We start from the raw sequence: 17,516 nt of genomic DNA, 5'->3' as shown, positions 1-17,516 counted from the left end.
AGAACACAAAAGTGGAATAAATAAAGAAGGAAACTAGGAGGATAACGAGGGAGGAAAACTGAGGTAAATGAACAAATAAACAAGGTAACAAGAAGGGCGGGGTAAAGACAATAGACATTGGAGCACATGGCACATGGAAACTAACAAAACAAAGACACGTGCTACAACAAAGCCAGAAAAACCTGACACGAACACGCAGCCAATAAGAGCTCTCACCGACTGCATGTCCACACAAAACATGACAACAAGAAAGCACACAGCCAATGAACACATGAGCTGCGTGCTACACAGAACACAAGAACACCTGAGCAATGAACACAAAGACCAGGTGCACATGAGAAAACACATCAGACAAGAGCACACGGCGAGTGAGCGAACTCTCCACACGTGCGCTCACAACAAAAGACAAAATGTGCAGCATGAATATCCAAACCCCGACACTGAACCAAAGCCAAACTAGACAGGAGTATACACTTATGCTCACCAAAGCTGTATTTATTTGATCAAAAATGCAGTAAAACTGCAATACTGTGAAATAATGCAATTTAAAAGAACATTCTATTTCAATATATTTTAAAATGTAATTTATTCCTATGATGAGAAAGCTGAATTTTCAGCATCATTACTCCAGTCTTCAGTGTCACGTGATCCTTCAGAATCATTCTAATATGTTAATTTGCTGCTCAAGAGACAATCATTACATATACACACACACACACACACACACACACACACACACACACACACACACACACACACACACACACACACACACACACACACACACACACACACACACACACACACACACACACACACACACACACACAAACACACTTTTTCATTTTGCTTGGTGTAATACATTCTGGAATTGCATTAATTGCAAAAGATGCCAAGCTGCCTTTGATTTTGGTCAATTGAAGGTATCTTATAGAGTCTTCATGTTCTAAAATATTGTCTCAGTAGGCCGCTTGCTAGGTTTAGGAACACAGATAATGTGTAAGACAGCTAAAAAAACACACAAATGCTCAATAAATGGGTTGTCCAGATTGGGGTTCTTTACCTCTGAGTCCAGAGGGTCTTGTAAGATGGCCGCCTCTAACAGTAGTACAGAGCTGTTCAGATCCCCGTCCTTGCACTTCTGCAGCCCCTGATCAAAAGCATTGGTGTAGTCTTTGTAAGGGTTATTGGTATGGAAGCAGTGACCCTGTAAGCAACAGAACCAAAGAACAAGCTTAAAGGAAACAAGCAAAGCCACAATTAAATATCATGATGATTTTAATAGAAAACTTGAGCGCAGGACTCAAGACTAATCCTTTCATAAATCTGGAGAGGCAGACGGTGGAGTGTTGATAATTGGATCATGCTGTGGTCTTTAATATTGCAGTGAAAAGTGCAGTTGGACTAATCAGTGGCGTGGGGAGAAGAAAAGGGCACAGGAACTCACACTACACAATAAACTAAGTGACTCTACACAATAAACTAAGACTCTTTGTAAGCTTGAAAGAAAATTAAAAACAATAATTTAATTATTTTTATAGTGGCTCATACTTTTTCTTAAGATTGTTTTAAAGTAAAAACTTCAGAAGAATTTGAATTCCTGAAAATAATTTTCTTAAAAATAATTCTTAAATCCCTAAAGGTTTTCAATGAATGGATTGTGTTGTTTCGAATATTAACCATGACAGAAGGAGCGTAAATGATTGCACCAGGTTAGGGTTAGACAGGTTATATAAAAAGAACTATTTAAAATATTAAACGTTGCATTAAAATACGTGACGAAAACAGTGTGCACAATTATTATGATTTTTCATTCGGTGAATCGGTGCATCTGAATCGAATACTGTCTGAGTAGGCACTACATTTGAATTTGAACTTACTTCACAACAGTTAAAAAAGCATGTTCTTCTATATCATGAATATGGGTAATATGAATAAAATTAGGACATACTACATCCGTGTCACAGTGTCTGGTTTGAGTTCCCTGGGTCACCACTAGATGTCCTCCTTCCCCCACGGTGTCTGTCACATTAGGAACTGCATTCCCCACAATCCTTGTCTGCTCTCATCACTGTTCATTGCACCCAGCTGTTCCCCATCATTATCACTAGTTTCTGTGTTTAAATACCCTGCCTGTTTAGTGTCTGTCACGGAGTCCTTGTTATATGTCACCACACTTGATGTCTGTGTTTACCCAGTTCTTGTTTGTGTCTTGTACCTCGGATTGCCTTGTTGGATTTTTGACCTTTGCCTGGACTGTTGTGAGTACGGATTAACCTAATAAATAACTGCACTTGGATCTGTCTTCCCCATTGTGTGTATCGTGACAGAAGGACTCAGAGATTGTTCACATCACATCTGCCGAGCCTGTGTCTTCAGACAAGATGGCCGCCTCCGAGCCGGTGGTGTCTGTTCCTGAGCCGGTGGTGTCTGTTCCTGAGCCGGTGGTGTCTGTTCCCTGAGCCGGTGGTGTCTGTTCCTGAGCCGGTGGTGTCTGTTCCTGAGCCGGTGGTGTCTGTTCCTGAGCCGGTGGTGTCTGTTCCTGAGCCGGTGGTGTCTGTTCCTGAGCCGGTGGTGTCTGTTCCTGAGCCGGTGGTGTCTGTTCCTGAGCCGGTGGTGTCTGTTCCTGAGCCGGTGGTGTCTGTTCCTGAGCCGGTGGTGTCTGTTCCTGAGCCGGTGGTGTCTGTTCCAGTTCCTGAGCCGGTGGTGTCTGTTCCAGTTCCTGAGCCGGTGGTGTCTGTTCCTAAACCGGTGGTGTCTGTTCCTGAGCCGGTGGTGTCTGTTCCTGAGCCGGTGGTGTCTGTTCCAGTTCTTGAGCCGGTGGTTCCTGTCCCTGAACTGGTGTCTGTTCCTGTTCCTGAGCCGGTGTCTGTTCCTGTGCCATGGCCGCCCGAAGGGTCGTCTCCGCCGTGGCCGCCCGAGGGGTCGTCTCCGCCGTGGCCGCCCGAGGGGTCGTCTCCGCCCTGGCCGCCCGAGGGGTCGTCTCCGCCCTGGCCGCCCGAGGGGTCGTCTCCGCCCTGGCCGTCCGATTGACTGTCGTTTCAGCCCTGGCCGCCTGCACGACCTGCTCCGCCCTGGCCACTCGAGGGAGAGTCTGCTTCGCCCTGGCCGCCCGATGGACTGTCGTCTCCGCCCTGGCCGCCAGATGAACTGTCACTCCCTGTCCCCGTTTCCCTCCATGGACCTGGACCCCCATCCCTCCCCCTGATCCTCCACCAGTCCACCTCCCGCCTGGACTCTTGTTTTGTCTGTCATGTCTTGGAGCGCCTGGTAGCCGCTCCGTAGAGGGGGGGTTATGTCACAGTGTCTGGTTTGAGTTCCCTGGGTCACCACTAGATGTCCTCCTTCCCCCACGGTGTCTGTCACATTAGGAACTGCATTCCCCACAATCCTTGTCTGCTCTCATCACTGTTCATTGCACCCAGCTGTTCCCCATCATTATCGTTAGTTTCTGTGTTTAAATACCCTGCCTGTTTAGTTTCTGTCACGGAGTCCTTGTTATGTCACCACACTTGATGTCTGTGTTTACCCAGTTCTTGTTTGTGTCTTGTACCTCGGATTGCCTTGTTGGATTTTTGACCTTTGCCTGGACTGTTGTGAGTACGGATTAACCTAATAAATAACTGCACTTGGATCTGTCTTCCCCATTGTGTGTATCGTGACAATCTGCCATGTTGTTACTGTCACATGACCTGCCGCATCAGTTGTGTCACTTCACTGCCATTCATAAATCGTCTCCCATGGCCTCATGGGATAGTAAAGTGTCCATCATATGCACACTTCAGAATCTCGCCGAAAGTAGTAGGTCATCCAGGTACTTTTTGCCTATTGTTTTTCGAATACTATGTATTTGGACATACTACTCTGTTGGCACCCTGATAGGTTAATATAGTTTCTAGATGATAAGGCATTTCTGTGTAGTTGATAACTACACAGAAATGCCCTAGCATCTAGAAACTATATTAATCAAGCTGTATCTATAAAAGGGATGTAGCGTAGGCAGCAACTCAATACAAATGTATTTATAAAGCACTTTCAAGACAACAAACAGTCATATAATCCGTCATGCTACATATCACTTACAATGATCAGACCCAGGTAAAAGCCAAGGATAATAGGAAAGCACAGTAGTTTTTGGCTATATTCGAACATTCTCTGCCTATTTGGAATCACACAATCATGGATCATTCATAAGAGAGAATATTAGATGAAAGAGAACATTATCTGACATCTGGAGTCTATAACCTTTGAAGTGATAATCTTCCCCTGTATCAGTTCTGTCGTCATAGAGAATGCAATACAGTGGGCAGTCATTTTGAAATTCATGCGGTGGTGCGCAACAGCACCTTTGATTGGTTGACGATCAACAGAATAGCTTCTGCTGGTTAATGTGTTGTAAACTACATCCACTCACTGACACTGTGTCCAAACCAAGTGCTATGCAATAAAGGCTCCTCTTCCATGCTCCAGTTTTTGACACAAGCTGATTGGCCTCTGATTCTTTAGCCAATGAGCATTTAAATGCACCGGTTCAGTGTTTGAAACCCTCCACCTCCCCAGCTCCACCTGACTAGATCTGCTATGGGATTTATGTATGTCTGATCGTGCAGCAGCAGATCTTACATGCTCACAGCAGTGATTATTAAACTATTGAACTAAGAGTTACAGTGTACAATACAATTAAAGGTCCCGTTCTGCGTGATCCCATGTTTCAAACTTTAGTTAGTGTGTAATGTTGCTGTTAGAGCATAAATAATATCTGTAAAATTATAAAGCTCAAAGTTCAATGCCAAGCGAGATATTTTATTTAACAGAAGTTGACTACAAAAAACGGCTCGATTGGACTACACCCCTCTACTTTCTGCATTAGTGACATCACCAGAACCGTTTCTTGACTAACCTCCGCCCACAGGAATGCTCCCTCAACTCTACTGGCTACTTGCGCACTTCTTATAACTTAGGCTACTGTGTTTACTCAGCTCTTACGGTGATTTTCTGAAGTAAAACTGACGCTTCATCTTTTGTGTGATGTACAATAAACTTTATTATACTCATCAGTACATGTTTGATCATCATTCAGACAGCAGACTTGTAGGCTATTAATAAATAATGGATACATAGCCTACAAGCAGATGACAAATACGTTATAATAACCGTAATTAAACTACTAAACCATACCTGTTTCATCTCTATACAGCACTCTGACTCTGTAGTCATTATTGTCCGACTCGAACTGAACACCATTACTGAGAGTTTCTGATATTATCATCATTCCGTGAGATGAATTTTTCCTGACAGACTGAGCGCGAGCTCATGAAGCTCCGCCCCCTGTGTCGTCCAGCAGCACCTCATTTGCATTTAAAGGGCACACACTGAAACAGGTCGTTTTTCTGAGCCCCAAAAAATGTCAATTTAAACATGCTGTAAAAAATGATCTTTTGGGTATTTTGAGCTCAAACTTCACATACACACTCTGGGGACATCAGAGACTTATTTTACATCTTGTGAAAAGGGGCATAAAACGGGACCTTTAAAGTGTTCTTATTGGCTGCAACATAACGTGGTTCTCAAACTTTTGCCTTGAAGACCCAATATAGGCTAGGATATTTTAGGTTTTTTACTGTAATTATGACAAAGCGGCTTGTTTTCAAACTATTTTTAATTACAGAAACTGGGAGTATTGATATATTAATTAACTACAATTCATTTTGGGATTCCAGAAGTTCCTACAACTGTATGTTACTCAATAAAAATAAAGTTATTTAGGAAGGTAGGGGTATGACTTTTGTTTATCTTGATTTTGTGTATTTAACATTTAGATTAAAGGTAGATTATTTTAATGTATTGCAAATATTTTTTTAATTATTATATTCAATATATTTATTGAATATAACAAAACTAAACTTTTATTAAATATATTTAAATAGTCGGCACTGATAGCCTCGTGGTTAGCGCACCAACATATAGCATAACTACGCCGAGTTCGATTCCCAGCTGAGGTCCTTTGCCGATCCTGTACCCCTTTCTCTCTACCCCATGCTTTCCTGTCAAAAATGTCTACTGTCCTATCCAATAATGGCACAAAAAGGCAAGAAACATAACTTAAAATTATATATATATATATATATATATATATATATATATATATATATATATATATATATATATATATATATATATATATAAATAAATACTTTTAAGTCAGTCTAAGGCCCTTTGGAAGTTTGCTGCGGCCCTCTAGAACCCCTTTTCCACCAATATGGTCGCGGTGTAGGTTCCCGGCCTTTGTTCGCTCTTGAACAGTTCTGTGCATTTCCACTGTAGAAAAGGGGGTTCTGGGCCAGACAGAATGTTTTAGCTCTGGCCCTAAAAACGTGCTGGTCTTGAATGGAGCGCGCGGGGGGGATTTGTGTATGCTGTCACTTTCTATGGCAGTCGGTTTCACTTTATTTTGTTGGTCCCTTTAAAACAGAGTTACGTGACATGTACTTGCAAAGTTACTTAGTCAACAGAATCTTCTGGGAGTCCTGGCAGTCTCGTTAAGAAATGTAATAATGTTGCACTACATTACTCTTTATATCTAAATATATAAAACTGTGTGCGCGAAAGAGGCCCAGTGTGCGAGGGAGCGGGTTTCAAAATACCTCCAAAAACAACAGATGATAGTACCGGCAGTTCATGCGAGCTGTCAATATAAGCTAGAATCACTCCCGGTACCGTGAACAGCAAAGAAGTGCACCACTGCACGGCCGAGAATAGGCTCTGGCTCCAGAACGCAAACTATATTGGTGGAAAACAGGTATAAGGGCCCTGGTCCTGTGGTGGAGAACAACTGATGTAGAGCATTTTGATTGGCTGAGAATACCTTTTCAGTGGATGAAAAGTTGGGTGGAATCGGGCCTTCACTGTCAGCGTCCTCCAACCAGTTCCTCCGTGCCAGCTCTTCCCACTCGGCCTGCATTTTATCCCAGAACTCAGTGTCTGACTGTGGGAGACAGTTACACAGCCCTTTAGGACACAGCCAATATTGGAATATCATACAAAACAAGACCCTGTACAGCATTACAGAGAGATGTTGTTTGGCATCTATATATATATTTTTTCTTGTCCCAGCAGGGAATATAAAGGATAGACTTCATAGCATATGAATTGCTCTGTGTTTTTAATTGGTCCACATAGGACTAGCCAGGCACACAATCGTGCTCCAGTTTTATGAGGACATATTGTTTTAGGTTACAAAAGCTGCACTGTAATTTTAAGCAGCAAGGCCAAAAGGTCAACATGCTATATTCATCTTTATGGATTCATCAGCATATCATTTGCCAGAAGCACATTTGCGATTGCATTACCAGAAGACCTCTCAGCTTTCATACAGTATCTAATTCTTATCAATCTGTGAGGTCAGCAGAAGTGGTGCACAATGTATAGATATGTGTATATTTATACTCTGAGTTTTATGTGTCAGATCAGGTATGATCAGTTAAAAGCAGATTCCAGTTACAGTCCATTATTGACTGCAGAGGAAGGTATCGTAAAGGACTCTCTTAGACTGTGTGTGGGTATATATATATATATATATATATATATATATATATATATATATATATATATATATATATATACTGTATAGGCAGGCAAGGAAGAGATGAAGAGACAACAATTAACTAGAACAGGAACACGTCAGGAGAAGGATAAACATAGCAGCTTTACACATAATAAAGATAATTAGCAATAAAAAAAAATTATTTATACATTTTTAAGGCCAGACAAGTAATTTGTTGAGGTCAATTTGTAAAGAAACACTACACGCCTGCGCACATATACAATACCCGCATAACTATAGACTAAACATGTAATATGCATGTGCACGCCGTCAGCGTTTTCACAGGTTCGCGTTTTTGAAGTTTGTGCAGAGATAACCTTTTTTCTAAAATTTTCAAGGCTTGCACCTTGGAAACTATTTCAAGGTTTGCGTTCTCGAGCCACCAGGCACTGTTGTTGTGCGAATGAATGGCCAGATCGCGTTAAGGGTTTTCTGTTAGAACGGTGTCGTGTTAGCGGCCCTTAAGTTAATAACTAATGATCTTTGCAACGCAAGTGAATCAATCAAAACTAACTTTAGCTGGACAACTTTATTCTAGAGCTGCTGTAAAGCCAAAACAATCTCTGTTACGGTAATTTCCTATCATCACTGTAAAGCTTATTTGAAATAATCTATATTGTTAAAAGCGTTATATAAATGAAGGTGACTTGACTTGACTTGACTAAAGACAACACCAAACAAAGGACTGATCGAAATGAGGGCTTATAAATACACAGGTAAAACTAAACAAGACACAGGTGAAAACGATTAGTAACCATAACAATTAACTTGAAACGAGAAAAAGGAAAACATGAACTACAACACACAGGAAGACAGGAACAATGACATTGAAATACTACAATTTAAAATGACAGTTTTAGAACAGGAACACGTCAGGAGACAGGAATAAATAAGTAATATATTCATGTGATGGCAAAACTAAATTTTTAGCAGTCTTACTCCAGTTCTATGGGGGTGCTAGAGGGTGCTATAAGCACCCTCAAACAAAAACAAGAGCCCCCTTAGTTGAAACTGTAAAAATATAATATTGGTAAAACAGATTTTGCAAATGCTCCAGTTTATGCTCTGGAGAATGTCAAACTTTCTATTTATGATGCCACATTGAGTCCTTGTAGCAAATCACATACATGTCCGTTGATCTCTTGAATGCAATGGCCAATCAGAGGTGTTTAAGTTAGTCAGAACATAGACATTATGTATAAGAGATTCAATGAGCAATATAGACAGCTTCATTGATTATAACAGAACTTTGTGAGATCGGGATGATTGGTTTTGGAACCGAATATAATTCATATATTATCATCTGGATTATCTGATGAATAGAGAGTTCAAATAAAAGAACAGCTTTTATTTGAAAGAGATTTTTTTTTTGTAACAACGTACGTCTTCACTGTCACTTTGAAGACACTTTGAAGATCAATTTAATGTATTGTTGCTGAATAAAAGTAGGCTATTAATTTCTTTAAAAAAATCTTACTGACCCTAATTCTCTCTCTCTCTCTCTCTCTCTCTCTCTCTCTCTCTCTCTCTCTCTCTCTCTCTCTCTCTCTCTCTCTCTCTCTCTCTCTCTCTCTCTCTCTCTCTGTGTGTGTGATGTTCTTATCCTTTTGAGACACCACACCTTATTTTACATCACATATTTTTTGCAAAAGTGGGTTATATCCGCAGCTACTGTAATATCCCTGTATATACAGTATGGGATCAGCGTATTCCGAATATACAAACCACATCATTAGTTTCCTTATTCTCTACTGGAAACACTGAAGAAGCTGGAAAGCAAAGTATTGGACCATCATGAGATTCTTATAAAGTTAATTGTCTTTCCTCTATTGATTCCTGTCAGTATCACACAGGACTAAGAATTACTTTCGTTTGAACTTGCACAGATACAGTAAGGAATCTTAAATTACATGCATAATTCAGAATAAGGTGTTTACATTCTGGCATATGCCACCTGTTCTATTCAGATTTCTAGAAACGTGAATAACAGTTTAATCAGTTAACGGATTGACGTTATCACATATAAATATTGGGATATGATCAAATTCTGAATAATATTGGGATATTCTTGTGCATGTAAAGACAGTCACTGTCACAGTCCCATTTATGTTTCACCAAATGCTTCTGATCATGACAAAGGTAAAATCAGCATCACCTCCAAGAATGAGGATTCACACCCTATTCAACTCTATTCACACCCTATTTAACACACCCATGACACTGATCTAAAAGACATGTTTATCTATCTGTGCATTTGTGCATAGTTTGCTAGTCTGTGTTCCATCTAGCATTCTTTGTTTGCTTACTTTGGCTCCCTTAACAGTACAGCTTGAATATCACAGTTCTTAGCACAACTTACTGAGTATATTGTTTTTTTTTTGTGTTTCTACGCAGCTCAAATTAATCTTGCAACGCACAAACAATTGCTTAGGCTTCAACTGTCATCCTAGAGTTGATTCACTGAGTGTTTGCATTAAGGGGAAATGAGGGGAGGGTGTTGCATCTGCGATGAAGGCACGAGCTGGACGGGACAATTAATCACAGAAAATCCTGCAAGCCGCACACGACCACGTTACAACAGACAGTCACGTAATGGAAATGGAAATGGAAAAATTGATGTTTTTCCATTTGTATGATTGATACACTGGGATAAATCATATAAATAAATGGCCCAATAGAATATGGATGATCAATCTCTTCCTAGATTGTCTGCGTTTTCTTTTTCAGCTCTGTCGTCGTGATGAAGAGGCCATGCAGATGCAACACCGCAAGGGATCTCAAGAGTCATTCATCTGTACTCAAATAATCACCCACTGGCACAGACAGCCTGTGCTTTAGCTTAACAATTAAAAGGATTTAATCTCTGCTTCAGTTTAAAATATGCACCAGCTTTTGTAGCAATTACTCAAGAACTATGAGTCCTTGATAAAGGATAAGGAAAATCTTTTTGAAAATCTAATTTAAAACACGTGCAAGTTCTTCGAAATGTTGTATTTGTGTTGGTTTCATGTTTGATTTTCGAAAAAAAAAAAACTTTTCCACAAGTTTTAAGAAAAGTTTAAATATATAGTAGTGACTAAAAATGTCACGTGCATTGTGTAATGAAGGAAAAATAATATAGCATCCTTACAAAATCTTGTGAGTGTATGTAAACATCTTAATTATTATTATTTTTCTTTTTAAGTTGTAAATAATTTTTTATATGTATAAAGTATTTACATTATTAAGGATCCTCTATTTGATTTAATTTCCTGTTTAATGTATTTTGCATGTTTATACATGTTGGTTACCACACAACATGCAAAACGTGACTTTGATTTTGAAGTTTTTTGCATATTGTTGGAGATATTGCCCTGTGGGAGCACTCCGACATAAAAAATATAACTGAACCTCTTTTTTATTTTATTTTTATACTTTAATACTTATTATTTATTGCTTTTGTAAAGAACAGAGGAACAACATACATATAAAAAAACACAAAGTTGCCATACATTATTACAAATAATCCTTCAGTCAGTTCACCAGTACATTACATCATAATACACTCATTCACTTTCAAATGCAATCATCTAATTTGTAGAGGAGATAGCTGACCATTTTCTCCACTTGTTCTCAAAGGTTTTCTTTTGCAGCTTAAGTATATATGTGAATCTTTCCATTTTTTAATTTCTCTGTTACTATTTCAAACCACTCTTCTCTTGTAGGTATTCCTTGTACCATTTATGGGTTATATAGCCTTTTTACTTGTTGCCAATGATCAATATCTTAAATAAATATCAGTCAACTGAAAGTTTAAAAAAAATTAATAAGCAGTGAATTAACGGCTAAAATCTGAAGAAATAATAATAAATTATTACACCAAACTACTTAAGGTTTTTCCTAATAGGGAATTTAATGAGGTTTTTTTTCTTCAAAACATTTTAATACTAAAAAAAGGCACTTCAACTGTAGATATAATATAACGATAAGAATTGTTTGATAAAATATGTTTCACAACAGAAATATGCTTCAAATATTTAACCTTACTATTTTATAGCTGATGCAGTAGAGATTGCTACAAAAGGTACAGTAGTTTCATGCAAGGGAAGTACAGAAAACTTCAGACAGTTTGCATCAGGATATTGACAGTGTCACTGTTAAATATAGCTACTTTACTGAGCACATCACTTTAAAATGGATGTCTTATGAATGTTACGGCCCAATAAGCATCTCTGAATTAGAGACTAGAGAGGTAAGAGCTGACATAATCACAAAGAGAGATGTCATTTGTGTTGATGCTGCACTCTTCAGCTAAAAATACACCAATTATGCAGTCTTAACTTACAGGGTGAGGCTGACCTTACAGAATGCAAGAAACTGCAATTCCCAGGTGGCCAGATACGCTGTGAATAAGGCCTGAGGTATGAAGATTACTGTGGCAGCAGAGAAGACTTTTTCCAAACTTTTCAAATAAAAACATGTGTTTTTCTTGTGTGACCGCGTGTGTGTGTGTGTGTGTGTTGTAGGGACTTGGTCTCACCTCCACAGCAGCCTTGGCTCGAACAAACTCCTCCTCTAATGAGTGTTGTCTCCCCAGTAAAGTGCTGCCCAGCTGGGGCCTCTGCCGCTGCGCACACAGATGGTCATACACACATATGCAGACAAGGTCAACAAGCAGTCACTCACTAACACTGTTTTGTCCTCAGATCATGCTGAATAAGCAACCTTAAAGTTATGGCCAATATTAATTTTTTAGTATACAGTGGCCTCAAAAAGTATTTGGACACTAAAATGGACCACACTAAAATATATATGGGATGATAAACTATCAAACCAAGAGGCATCTGCAAACGAATGATGCTAGACACTTTTTCAGAAGGAATATGTCTAAAACTAACAAAACCTGCATATTAGGAATTAAATTTAGCCATCTGGATTCAATGTGATGTTTAGTGGCTGTTTATGAAGACAGTTCCTCACAGGTAAACACAGGTGTGCTAGCAGAGTAATCACAGGGGTACTAGTTATTTTTAGCTCCCCAAAACAAGATATCATGCTCAGGGGTTATGTTTTTAATAAATAACAAATTCTACAATATAAACAATATATATACCTACACTCACCTAAAGGATTATTAGGAACATCATACTAATACTGTGTTTGACCCCCTTTCGCCTTCAGAACTGCCTTAATTCTACGTGGCATTGATTCAACAAGGTGCTGAAAGCATTCTTTAGAAATGTTGGCCCATATTGATAGGATAGCATCTTGCAGTTGATGGAGATTTGTGGGATGCACATCCAGGGCACGAAGCTCCCGTTCCACCACATCCCAAAGATGCTCTATTGGGTTGAGATCTGGTGACTGTGGGGGCCATTTTAGTACAGTGAACTCATTGTCATGTTCAAGAAACCAGTTTGAAATGATTCGAGCTTTGTGACATGGTGCATTATCCTGCTGGAAGTAGCCATCAGAGGATGGGTACATGGTGGTCATAAAGTGATGGACATGGTCAGAAAAAATGCTCAGGTAGGCCGTGGCATTTAAACGATGCCCAATTGGCACTAAGGGGCCTAAAGTGTGCCAAGAAAACATCCCCCACACCATTACACCACCACCACCAGCCTGCACAGTGGTAACAAGGTATGATGGATCCATGTTCTCATTTTGTTTACGCCAAATTCTGACTCTACCATCTGAATGTCTCAACAGAAATCGAGACTCATCAGACCAGGCAACATTTTTCCAGTCTTCAACTGTCCAATTTTGGTGAGCTTGTGCAAATTGTAGCCTCTTTTTCCTATTTGTAGTGGAGATGAGTGGTACCCGGTGGGGTCTGCTGCTGTTGTAGCCTCAAGCCTCTGCCTCAAGGTTGTGCGTGTTGTGGCTTCACAAATGCTTTGCTGCATACCTCGGTTGTAACGAGTGTTTATTTCAGTCAAAGTTGCTCTTCTATCAGCTTGAATCAGTCGGCCCATTCTCCTCTGACCTCTAACATCAACAAGGCATTTTCGCCCACAGGACTGCCGCATACTGGATGTTTTTCCCTTTTCACACCATTTTTTGTAAACCCTAGAAATGGTTGTGCGTGAAAATCCCAGTAACTGAGCAGATTGTGAAATATTCAGACCGGCCCGTCTGGCACCAACAACCATGCCACGCTCAAAATTGCTTAAATCACCTTTCTTTCCCAGTCTGACATTCAGTTTTGAGTTCAGGAGATTGTCTTGACCAGGACCACACCCCTAAATGCATTGAAGCAACTGCCATGTGATTGGTTGATTAGATAATTGCATTAATGAGAAATTGAACAGGTGTTCCTAATAATCCTTTAGGTGAGTGTATATACATATGTATATATAATTTCTACCTATACTACTATGCAGTGTTGGGGAAAGATACTTTTTAAAAGGAATGCATTTCAATATTGCGTTACTCCTTAAAAAGTAACTAATTGTGTTACTTAGTTGCGTTTTATAGAAAGTAATGCATTACGTTACTTTTGTGTTATTTTTTAACCTGGGCCCAGTTGTTTTTTAACAACAAAAGTTATATTTTTGGCAAATGTAAAGGCCTTTTTACATCAAAAGTGAAATGAATAAGCCTCAGGCTGAAGGAAATGCAAATTCAAGCCTGTACATTAGAGGACGCAGCTCAAACAAATCTTTCAGCTGTGCTGCCATTCTGGATTAAAGAAGAAAGGGATGCAGGAGAAAAAAAGTTTAATACTCTTACTTTAGCAATAAAAAAAGGCAAACACAAATGTGATGTTTATCTTAAGTAATTTAGCTTATTAGTATGGTTGAATTGGATCATCGAAGGACAGCAGTAAACACATTGGTTACTAAAGTGAGATTAAATACATAAAGTATATATATATACATATACATACATATACATATATACACACACACATGGCCGCCTCACCTATGTTCCTCGACAGTTTTCTGCATTCCAACACCACCCCGTCTCCTCACACTCGTCTGATTACTATCCTAACCAGAGATAAGTGGGGACTCTGGGTTCTGGACAAAATTCAGAGCTCGGAGCCCTCCCCTTGGACAGCATGCTAAGTACGCATACGTTTCATTCTATCTGATTATTTGTAAGTGTTAACTCGTGAAAATATCCATCATGTTTACACCTCTGCACATACTCCCGATTTCTCCCAACATGGGCACAGGAAAGCTATCAGTCAATAAATGGGAAAACAAAGTAACTTGCATTACTTATGTGTTTCCACCAACAGTGCTACTGTTCTATCTACCAATTTCCCACAACACTGCAAAACACGCAGCTTTGAAGTTCGTACTTTTTTTATTAAGGCAATTTTTTGTTTTGTGACGTTTATATAGGGTAATCTTTTGGTCAGTAATGTTTTTGGCCATGGTCAGAGATGAATGTTAAGCAGCGAAACATTTACATACAAAGACAAAACTTCTTTGCACGCGCTTGCAATTTCGCTCTCCTGTGTTTGCATGTACATTATGTACAGTATATCTTTCAATGTCATGCTTTCGATGTGAACGCTCATTTGTATGCGCTTGCAATTTCGGCAGGTTAACATGGGCAGCAAAAAAGGACGCCCAGCTGATGCTTGTGGTGTGAAACAGTTGTTATGTTATTAATATATATATGTCTTAATTTTGAACGGTATATCTATTGTTTAATCATGTAGAGCCTAACAAATATTTTCGTGAAATGTTTTCCTTGAAAAGTGTACTTGTGCTGCATTTCATTAGGATTTTGTTATCTAATGCAGTGACATTTAGTAATTTTAGCTATTAAATACTTTCTGGGGCCACTGTATATTACCCCTGTACTCAGTATACAGTAGTACTTCAATAGGCAGAATTAAAGTTGTGGGCAATATAATGGTTTAGTAGTGTTGCTATAATAACAGAGCCTGTCTTACTCTTACACAAATAGGAAATCATTCCTGACAAATCTGACAAAAACATATTTCTGACGCACACCCAGACAAAGGTTACATGATGGTAAAAATCCTGTCCTTCATGATAACTGCACCTTAGAAACACGGAAGGCCTTTTATAGTATCATTCTGTACCTGTCATATACAAAGATGTATGTGCCTTTCCTCAAGTGCCTCTCCTCACTATTTGCAGTTTAATACCTCCAGTTTTAGATTTTTTTTAATCTAATGGAACAATTCTGTCCCCAGAAGGCCTCAGTGAGAAGGGATTGTACCATTTTAAGTGCACATAGGAGACATTTTCTGAGTGTGAGTGTGAGGAGATGGTGATCAATACTGAAAGCTGCTGTAGTCTTTTACATGAGATCAAAGTATCATTAGTGTGTACCTGAGGGGCCGGCCCGGGGTCTGACTCCGTGCTCATGCTGAGCTCCAGGGCACTATGCCTGTTAGAGAAATCCGTTTTAAAGTCTGCAGACCTGAAAAGGACAAAATGCAGAGAATAATGATATTATTGCTTTCATTAATAACAATAATGCACAGAGGCAACTCAATTTAAACAATCTAAATTGATATATATATCCATGATAATTGATGATACTATTAAAAATGCATTTTATTGACTTATCTTTTATAACAAATTGATGTATTTACCCCCCTAAACTCCTTAACTCAGGGTGTCAAAAACATTTGAGGAAAAAATTATAAAATGTGTAAAATTAATATTAAATATTCACATCCATTTATAATGCTGATGTTTTTGATGTATTCAGAAACATTTCATATATAATGCAGCATTCACACAGTGAGTGATGCAGCTGTCCAAACTTTTTTTTCAGGTCTAACTATGTTAATGATCTTTTTAAAACGGCTCATTAAATCTAATTTAATATCAGGTGTATGTTCCGTTCTGTTGTCTTTTATTTTGACATTCTGTTCTGTTTCCTTTAGTTTCTGTTTCCCCGCTCTGTTTAGTTTTGCGGTGCATCTGAAATCGCGTACTGTCCGCGTACTGTAAAACTAACTTTACAATCGTTAAAAATCGATGTTCTATAGTATGAATATGTGTAGCACGAATGAAATCATCCGCCATGTTGATACTGTCACGTGACCTACTAGAGCTGGACGATATGACCTAAAAGCGAAATCTCACCTAATTGAAAAATTTACCTTGATTATCATTAATTAATGATTTTTTTTGCCCTCGTAGTTCACTGACAAGGTTTGTACTGTAAATATGCTCAACTATTAAAGGTGGGATATTTTTTTCTAATGAAAGAGTGCATTTCTTATCTTTGTGATTTTAAAATAATTGAACGAAATGAGCTCTTATGTTAGCTTGAGAAAGCCTGAACCTTGAACCGGGACTCGAACTTGGATCGCCTTGTGCAGAGCTATGACAAACGTCATGGTTGCCCACAGTGCTATTGCTCCGACATTACAGCTCACTTTCAGCAGTTCATTTGTCTATGGGTCGTAACATTTCTTACAGATTTCTGCTCGTTGTAAATCAGATACAGATAAATTAGCACAGTACATTTATTTGAATGCATTAATGAGAGAGCGATTGCGAGTGTGAATTAGTCATACCGCCTCTCTTAATTCTGAAGTTGTGGGTTGTTACTTCAAAATTAGAAAAAATCTATGTTATAACTGTTGAGTTTCTAAGCTACTCCAGAGATAAATCACAGGACAGCATTGACAATGAGTTTCTGCGCTCCTGAATGTTTCTCTGTGCGCGCAATCTTTTTCACGTCTGTCTGTACGAGTGTTTGTGTGCCATAATGTATCCGCGCAGCAGTTCAATGTAATGATACACATCTGATAGTCTAAAACCGCTTGAATGTTCAAACTGGCAAGCCCCAAAAGACATACAATTGACAAACTTTCGTGAGGACGCAAGCAAAAGTGATCTCGCCTCTGGGGCTTGTGCGCTGTCTGTATGTGTGTGTAGCAGCACATAAGAACGGCGGTTAAATTACCTGTACAACAAACTGTGTA

At 39.2% G+C, this 17,516-nt stretch overlaps 1 protein-coding gene across 1 annotated transcript in view; it reads right to left on the bottom strand.

Moving 5' to 3' along the window:
• pex5lb (peroxisomal biogenesis factor 5-like b) overlaps positions 1–17,516 on the bottom strand; it is a 56,271-nt gene that overhangs the window by 11,075 nt on the left and 27,680 nt on the right. The window contains exons 5-8 of the mRNA XM_081373910.1: positions 15,904–15,994; positions 12,123–12,209; positions 6,866–6,985; positions 1,064–1,207 (exon numbers count right to left, since the gene is read on the bottom strand). Coding sequence (XP_081230036.1) covers positions 1,064–1,207; positions 6,866–6,985; positions 12,123–12,209; positions 15,904–15,994 — 442 coding nt within the window. The remainder of the gene's footprint in view (positions 1–1,063; positions 1,208–6,865; positions 6,986–12,122; positions 12,210–15,903; positions 15,995–17,516) is intronic.

The sequence above is a fragment of the Scardinius erythrophthalmus genome (assembly GCF_964197995.2).
Source record: "Scardinius erythrophthalmus genome assembly, chromosome: 9".
Taxonomy (NCBI): Eukaryota; Metazoa; Chordata; class Actinopteri; order Cypriniformes; family Leuciscidae; genus Scardinius; species Scardinius erythrophthalmus.
Note: the sequence above shows the minus strand (reverse complement) of the source record. Positions and strands in the feature narration are given on the sequence as shown.